This window comes from Gymnogyps californianus, chromosome 1 (assembly GCF_018139145.2).
Source record: "Gymnogyps californianus isolate 813 chromosome 1, ASM1813914v2, whole genome shotgun sequence".
NCBI classification, from domain to species: Eukaryota; Metazoa; Chordata; class Aves; order Accipitriformes; family Cathartidae; genus Gymnogyps; species Gymnogyps californianus.
In genome coordinates, this window is record NC_059471.1 from 11777643 (window position 1) to 11786511 (window position 8869).

General features: G+C 44.8%; 1 protein-coding gene across 1 annotated transcript; it reads right to left on the reverse strand.

Moving 5' to 3' along the window:
- Positions 1-4766: 4766 nt before the first annotated feature.
- On the reverse strand, positions 4767-8631 carry GPR83 (G protein-coupled receptor 83). The gene is made up of 4 exons (XM_050914421.1): positions 8245-8631; positions 7361-7486; positions 6194-6327; positions 4767-5391 (listed from the first exon to the last, which is right to left on the reverse strand). The coding sequence occupies exons 1-4, from the start codon at positions 8629-8631 to the stop codon at positions 4767-4769; spliced, it is 1272 nt and encodes a 423-aa protein (XP_050770378.1).
- Positions 8632-8869: the final 238 nt, after the last annotated feature.

Sequence of the window (8869 nt, forward strand, 5' to 3'; positions counted from 1 at the left end):
ATATATTATTCTCAATAATAAATCTTTTCCAGTTGTCTTGTCCTGTCTCTACACTCTCACAGGTACTGTATCTACACTCCGGGGAAGTTGTCTTCAGGGAGATGAACTGGGTTTTTTTCCAGCCCAGGAAAGCCAAAGGCCCCAGACACTAGCGGTGCATGCAGCAAAACCCAGCAAAAGTGCAACCCGTGGCTAATCCAGTATCTGCACCAGCACCAAGGGCTTCTCAGACAGAACCAATCATTCATAGGTCTTGGTGAGTCATTGCCCCCTTGCTCCCCTCGGGCAAGACACAGGGCAAGGGGTTGTGGGGCTGCAGGGAACAGACTTGTGGTTCTCCTGTCCACCTTACATTTACATCTGGGGATAACCGCAGCATTTCAGCTAGCAAAGATACAGATCTGTTCTACCAGAATCACACGTTGTACTTTCAGTCTCCATCATGACTAGATATGCTTTTATGACACACTGGAAATGACACATAAGAGGCCAGCACTGAGTGACCACTGGATGCTCGGCACTGGCATCAACTGGTGCCCCTGGGGTTCACAGGAAAGTGTAGTGTCAGCAAGCAATTCCCTTCCCCTGCCTTCCCTCCCTCCCTGTCCTGTTTTTACAGGGGAATCCGAGATGAAGTTTGTATTTCATCAGTCAAAACCAAAGTAGAAGCAACTGATCTACAGGCAATTTAGTGATTTTTCATAACGATTAAGCTTAGAAGGCTCAGAGGCTTAGAAAATGGCATCTGCAAGGGAAAGTTGGAAGAGCTCTGATTTTTGTGGAAGGGAGTGGGGAGAAGTAAGAAAAGTCTTCTCAAAAGAAAAAATAGTGAAAGAGAGCTCTTCACAAAGGACATGAAAACCAGTCACAGTGATTTCCCAGGAGTCCCCAGAATGATGGGATGATACCTGATGCAAGAGCTGTCACGGCAGCATGTCCTTCTCCGGTAGGGAAACGGAGAGACTTTTTGCCCTCAAACTTTTAGGCCCTTCGGTGTCTGATCAGTCTTGTGCCTAGGGGATGCGCAGAGTGTGAACTCCTGCCTGTGTTTGATGATGATGAGTATCACAAATCAAAGACACCGTTCAGATAAACCTCTGAAAACACTCTGAAAGCAATGATTTATGGGCAAGAAAGAAACTGTGGACATCTAACTCAACTGAGTCGTCGTCAGAAAACAAACAGAATAATCACAATTGAAGTAAGTATTTGTGCTTGAGTCTTTTAAGCTACAGACTCACTGGAAAAAAGAAAAAAGGAAAAGATGTGACAGAAAAAAAATAAAGCATTAAAGCATAAAAAGATGAATCCAAAATGCAAAAGAAAACTTTTCCCTCTCCTCCTTGATAAGACTGACAACAGCAGAATCATACTTTGAAAATGCCTTGCTTCAGTTTTCTGAGGAGAGTCGCTGAGCCCCGTGCTCACTCAGCTCTCCCCAGCCAGCAGGTGATGCTGACAGGACAGAGCCATGGTAGTGTTGGTCTGGCAGAAGCCACAAGAGGCATGTGGCCATGCACAGGAGTGGAGATGCTTTGAAGGATCAGAGCAGGTCAAGCTACTAGCAAAATCTAACTTTCAGAAGTAGATTTCCAGGCAGACTTCCCTTCTCAAGTCATTCATGACCATACAGAGAAAGAATCCTGCAAAATATTGGATACTATATGAAGATTTGAAACATTGCAGTTCCCTAAGGGCAGACTCTTAAAAAAAAAAACGCAACTAGACAACGTTTTCCATTCCTGAAGCCAGGTGACTCTATAGGTAAACCCAACCATAGCCTTGACCATTTGCTTCCCTAAGTGAAGAAAGGATGCTTTTGGGAAGGGTCTCTTGATCTGCTCTGACTGTCCTCCTTTTGCCCCAGACAGGGAACTCTTCTGTTCATTACTAGCTTAAGCTGAGTAAAGCCATTCCAGAAATCCAAGTAAAGAAAGATTTTTATTAATGAATACAAAGTAACAAATGTGTGGCCTTCAAAATGGTTTTGTTCAACATTTACAAAACCTGTGACAAAACTAAGGTGGGAAGAAGATGGCGTTGGCTCCCTGTATCTCCTTTCCTCATGCCATCCCCTTCCCTTGTGTCCTGTCTCTGAGTCTCTTCCTCCTGCTGCCATCACATGCTCCCTCCCCTCTCAGCTTCCTCCTCACCGTTCTTCTCCCTCCACTTTGTCACCAGTGAATGGACACTTGCTGCTAGAAACCGCATGTAAACACAGACCATTTTTCTTTTGACCAAGGGAACCAAATGTAGCATCTAATTTGTTGCTTTATCCCTTGCCCATATGTGCACACACACATTTTTCCTCTCCTGGGGAAATATTTTAGTATCTGGGAGAAATGTTTAAATAGTTAAAAAAGTGATAAGGATGACTACAAGGGGTTATGTGGGACTCAGAAATTAAATTGGAGCTGCATAATTACAAGGAAAGAAGAGGCAAAGGGAAAAAGGAAAGGATAATGTCCACTGAACGGACTTTGGAAGGGATGGGCTAACTTCCCAAACTCTCATGAAGAGGGTTTTCCAATACTACCAGACCTCTCTCTCTTGTACAGCAGAAATGGGCTGAGGTCCCTGCTTCTCTCACATGTTAATTTAAATCTTCTTACACTGAACATATAGGTCAGATCTTGCGCAACTGAAATCAGGGAATGGGTCTGATTTACAGCAGTTCACAGTATGTCCAAGGCTACTGCGGTTCTAAAAATACCCCATCACCGCTTTCCTCTTTTAAGTGCTAGTATTAGATTTTTAGGTACTCAGCATTCCCAAAGGTTTATTTGCTGGGAAAGACTTGGGATCTGCTGTCACCAGAGTGGGGAGCATGGTTCACAGGCTCTGCATGTTTGGGATCTCCAGTAGAATAGAACAGAACAGAAGAGAATAGAATATTTCAGTTGGAAGGGACCTACAACGATCATCTAGTCCAACTGCCTGACCACTACAGGGCTGACGTGTTGCAAATGTTAAGGGAGGAAATGGGACTTCGCTTAAGGGGTCAAAGCAGGCAGGAGGAAAGGTTTGATTCTGCGTATCAGTGATACAAAGTACTCTGACTCATGGGGCCTTGATAAAGGGTGGTAAAATAGCACTGGGTTCAAAGTGAGAGACTGGAAACACCTTGTGAAAGGACAGGCTAGCTGCAAGGAGTAGCAGGCATTTCAGTCTCTTTAAACACTCAGGTGAGAAAGACCTGCACAAAGCTTAAAATTATTTCAGAAACATAAGTTTATTACAGGACATTGGGAAAAACAGTTTCTCTTTTTGTTTTTTTCCCATTTATAGTCATTTATAAAAAGAAGACTTTTCTCGCTTCACTGCTAGCTGCTGCAAGTTGAATGTGGAATGGGGCACCGTGGTGTGACATTCAAGCTAATTTCCACAGCACAGGGAGAGTTATTGCTTTCCTGTGCAATACAAGGTACAGTTTTTGGAATGCCCATTTTTTTCATTATTCAAAATCAGATTTTCTTCTGCTAAGAACATTAAGTTCTGCAAACTACTCCAGACAGCTGCAGTCACATGAATTTTCTTAGCCACCCCAAGAAGGACACATCTCACTCATCTTTAAATGCACCAAAATTGTGCAATCACCAGAGGATATCTTGCAGAGAAATGTTCCGCTTTTATTACTTGCTATCAGAGATATCATCTGTTCTCTCAAAGCAGTTCATTTATGAACTGATTCCAGAGAGCTAATATCTTAGTTGGGATGAAATGTCCCAAATGTCTGATCTGAGAAGTACCAAGGTGCTTTACAGGATAAGAGAGCAACATTCAAAGGCAAATTAAAAAGTCAAACTGTGGGATCCTTTAGCTGCCACTTGACAATAACACAAAGATGCTCTGATCAAAAGGTCCTAGTCCAAACTCAGAGTAGTGTTTAATTACCTGTTCTCCAACTGTGGATGGTATGTCCAAATTCTCCAAAGTAGCTTTTTGGGGTTTAGTTCTCTATTTGAATAAAAGGTTTCTGAATATTCAGGACTTTCTCTTAGGAAAGAAAAATTCTGTGTGATTTAGCACTGGCAGCAGATGCTGAGCTAACAGGTTGGTGTTCACCATCTACTTATGCAAAGAATAGGCATCTATTTTTCTTCAACTCTACCTTAGAAAAAGTGCTTGCGATGTAAGAGACTCCTCTATTTATCAATGTCCATCTTACTCTCCACTTCTCTGTGGGTATTTCCACAAAAAAATGGATTTGTGAAATATATCTGTTCATTCATTCTGACCAGATCTTGACTTTTCAGACCCCCGTTCAGAAGGGATGCCTTACTACCCAGTTGCGCTGGATCTAAGCCAGCAACCTAAAGGTCTACATCTCGACCATTTCCATGTTGCTACGAAGAGACTCAGGAAAGGGGGAGGGAGGCTTGATGTGATTAGACTGTTGCTTTAGTGTTTAAGAACAGCAAAGCACACACACAGCCCCAGTGGTAAAAAGGCTTAGTCACGCAGATAACAGCAACATACGTGCAGAGAATCCCGTCCTGCAAGCCTATCCAAAGTCAACTTGACAAAGACAAGGAGAGTTCCTTCCTGGGAAGAGTTTGCTTTCTCCCCTTTAGGGGCTCCACGCCATTATCATCAGCCTGCATCAAACATGCAGCTCTTTCATACTACCTCCTGCAGAACCTCCTTCTTGGTTTTATCACGTGTGGTTGCACAGTCCCTAAGTAGGCCAGGGCTCCACATCTTCCCACCATTTTAGCTCTAGCCAAATCTATGTGCGGTCCTTATAGATTTCTCAGGGCCACTGATTAGCTCACAGCTACTATCGGCTCAACTGCAGAGATGTCTGTCTTTCCTGACTGGATGTTGGAGGCTGATGGAAGGACATGGGAGGCCTGCAACCTCTTGAAGTTGCCATTTTCTGGCCAAGCCAGGCGGTAGGATGGGACCGTGGAGGGAAGCCTCTGTTCTGTGGGCCCGGGAGGTTTTCTGCACATGTTGAGCAAAGCCTTCAGTTCTGATCGGAAGCTGTCATTGAGCCAGCAGTAGATGAAGGGGTTGTAGCAGGTGCTGCTCATTGCAAACCAGTGAAAGGAGAAGTACAGGGCATTGTTGGTGTGGATGGTCTGGCTGGAGAGGAGGACAACGTAGCAATTCAAGGGGAACCAGCAGACTGCAAAGAGGATGACAACAAGCATCAGCATCTTTATGGTCTTCTTATTCTTTTTGCGAAGCGCGAAGTACTGCTCAGTGGTGACGTCCCCGATGACATTGCGCAGCCAGAGTTTCTTGGCCACTGTCATGTAGGCAGCAGAGATGATCAGAAGGGGCAGGACATAGAGCAAAATGAAGGTTGTTAAGTCGAGGTACTTCCAAAAGAGGTCAGCAGGCTCGGGGAAATCCGGCAGACACAGGCACCGGGTAACCTCCTCACTGCAAGTGGAGATACCGGACAGGGGGTGAGAGCACATATGGCCGGGCACCGCGGGAGAAGTACGTCAGAAAGAAGGAGGTAGGTGGGAGCGGCTCCTGCCATAACGCCTGGAGGCAGACCCTTTGTTTATGCACGTGTCACAGTTAAGCGGAGCTCTGCTCTCCAAGGATTTGAGCCATGGAGCAGCCTGTGAGCAATGTGGTGATAATTTCTCGTGGGCATTCATGACCTTCTGATAATTTTATGCATTTCATCAATTAGAAAATTTCCAGCTGCACAGAAGCAGGTTTTTATTCTCTGTCCTTTGGCAAACAGAAACACAGTCTCTGCACATATTAAGGACCTTTCCCTCATTAAAGCACTTTGCAAATATCAAGGCTCATGACAGCATTTTATGGAACAAGCAGCTGAGGCAGATTTTTTCACTTTCCCAGGGCTAAAAAGTAGATCAAAACCTGTTAGGTTTTAGATTTTTCCCCATTTCTGATCTGCCCAAACAGGTCAGATATTGGTACATAGTGTAAAATGCCAGTGTACAGAGTTAGAGGGTCCAGGCCAAATGCTGTAACTTCTTAGCCTATTTCATATGATTAGTGTGACAGAATAAAGATAAAATAATTAAAAATGGAAACAAGGACAGGATATCAGCCATTGCAAAAGGAATCTGATGAAAATTATAGACTAGATCCATATTTGGCTGACCTCAACATAAGCTCAGGGCTTTCAGTACAAGATGCCAAAGTATGACCACTGAGAGTTTGGTCTCCAGGGAGACTGGAGGAAAGAAAAGCACATCCTTACCTGTATTCAAAGGTAAAGAGTTTTTGGTAGATAGCATGTGGTAGGGAAAAACAAGTTGCCATGATCCAGATTACAGAGATGTAGATAACACCTTTTGCAGTAGATATGCGAGGTTTCAGAGGGTGCATTATAACCTGTGCAAAATAAACCAATATTCAGGCTTATGACATTTCAGGAAATAATTATATGATTTTTTCATACGATCTTTCAGCCTTAAATCTATTACTTAACGCGAAAATTCAGCATGCAAGCAGTACAGTTGTCACCCAGCTCCCATTGACTGTAGGCTATACATGAAAGCCTGAATTTTTCCTCCATGGAAACGGGTAAAGTCAGATCCCAGCTCTACCCTCGCATTTCAGTATTTGCATCTAGGTGGGAAGAACTGGGTACCAGAGGGTCTTGCACACACGTTCATTTCCAGGTTTAATTTACTTAATAGCACAAAAAAAAAAAAAAAAAAGAGGAGAAAATAGTCTCAGACTCTTCAGTATCGGTGACCCAAAGCACCACAGGTTTGTGATTTAACCAGACCTCCCTGGGGATGCTTCTGACAGCCAGTGCATTTTCTGGAAATTAGAAACTTTCTAGCAGAAAATGTCAACTGTCAACTGTTTTGTGTGGTTGTTGGGTGACTCCAAACTGATAATGCCTGACTGCCCCAGTTTTGAGCCCATTATCAACAGTAAGCCACAGCTCTGCTCGTGACAAACACCAGTGTGCTACAGCCAGCTCTCCAATATTCAGGGTAACAAGGGGTGAGACATCCTAGAGCAAAGGGAGACAGAGCTGCGGAAGCTAAGTGGGATGTCCCTACATCCATGTTGCTGGACAAACCACCCCAGAGGAGAGCTGCCCATGTGAATTCCTATCAGGATCTTGGACTTTCTCCTCGTTTGAGAGCTGCTGGATTATCTACCACAGAAAAGCTCCCGTTCCCCAGCTGGAAGCGATCACAAGGCAATGGACATCTCCCATCTCCCACCTTGCTGCGGGCTTGAAACTATTCTTTCCATCTCACAGCAAGAACTCCTCCCCTACCCTGTCAGCTCCTCATGCATCTTACATTAATCTGGGAGCTGAGAATGAAAGGACATGGGATCATCCTTTCTCATTTTAATTATGCCCTCCCAAGCTTTCCATCTGTCTGCTTCAGAGAGCTCTCACCTGGTGCCTGTCCACGGCAATGGCTGTGAGGGTCAAGGCAGAGACGTGGAGGGAGCAATACTGCACAAACCTACTGACATGGCACATCCCCTTCCCGAATATCCAGGTACTGTTCACAAAACGAGCCTAAAACCAGAATACTGTTAGTTTTGTGAACCCACACACACACCTCCACATGCTTATAGATATCCGAGACACCTCTGGCAGATAATTCCTTGTGTTATGTAAAAGACATTTTTAAAATAGCAGGTTCTTTGTATAATTGTATAATTTTCTGGCTTCTGAACCCTGAAGAGGTAGGTTAGTGCTGCTCAGTGGCCCAGCAATATCCTCCAGGACAATACAGCAGCGCAGTACCAAAGATGTTTGTTCTGTTTTATTCACAGTGTGTCCTTCTGCAGTCTAACTATTGAGTCAATACATTCATTTTTCCCTTTTAAGCCCTCCTTACAGTATAGGGCTGACCTATATGCCTTATCTTACTTCAAAGCAAACTACAGCTTTTCAACACAGCTTGTAAAATGATGGTGAGCATTAATCTTTTTTTCAAGAGGTTCATAGTATTACCTTGGAAATACTTCAGAGAAGGGAAGGAAAAAAAAGACCAGATACTACAAAGTACTAAGTAATCACTGTGAGGTTATTATTGTTCAAGTACTATAATCAGGGCCACTTTTAACAAATGGATAATTTCAGATCTTCAACTAGATAACAGGAATTAGAGAAGAAAAAGACATGGAGTTTTCCAAAGATAACTCCAATCACTGTAATTTGGACTGGACAGGTACCTGCAGAACGTCCACGCACTGCCTATCGCGGCGTAAAGAAGGAAAGGCCACCGAAGCAACTGCGATACCTTTATGGCATCTCTGCCTCAGTCTTACCAGTGTAAAAGGCGTGTTGAGGAGCGTGATCATGATATCGGCTACAGCCAGGTTCACAATGAACAAGCTGGTGGCGGAGTGCATGCGCTTGGTCTTGATGACGACGTGACAGACCAGGAAGTTGCCAAAGAGGGAGAAGACAATGATGAAGGAGTACGCCGCGATGAGCAGGGCTTTCACTGTGACGCTCTGCGACTCCGCTCCGTACCGGCTCCTGCCCACAAAGCTCTGCCAGTCAGCCAGGCTGTCGTTATCCCAGGAAAAGAAACCTGAGATGTTCGGGATTACAAAAGTCTTCTCCAGGCTCCCATTAACGGGCAACTTTCCTGGGGTCGCAAAGGGGTTAACCAGGTCGGGGAGGGAGAGCCAGACGAAACAGGACAACATCACTGAAAAGCCGCTCTGCTCCTCCAATTTGGAAATAGCTCACTTGCAAGAGAGCAGAGCTCACGTTGTGTGCCGGGAGAGCCGTCCTCCCCTCGCTCAGCCCAGGCGCGCTCGGGAGCTGCAAACACGGCGCGCAAGCAGCGGGAGTGGGTGGATGCTCCTGCCTCCCGCAGCGTGCTTCTCTCCTGCTAGGCTCCCAGCTACTTTTGCTCTTTCAGCCAGCTTTATAGCCCCAGGC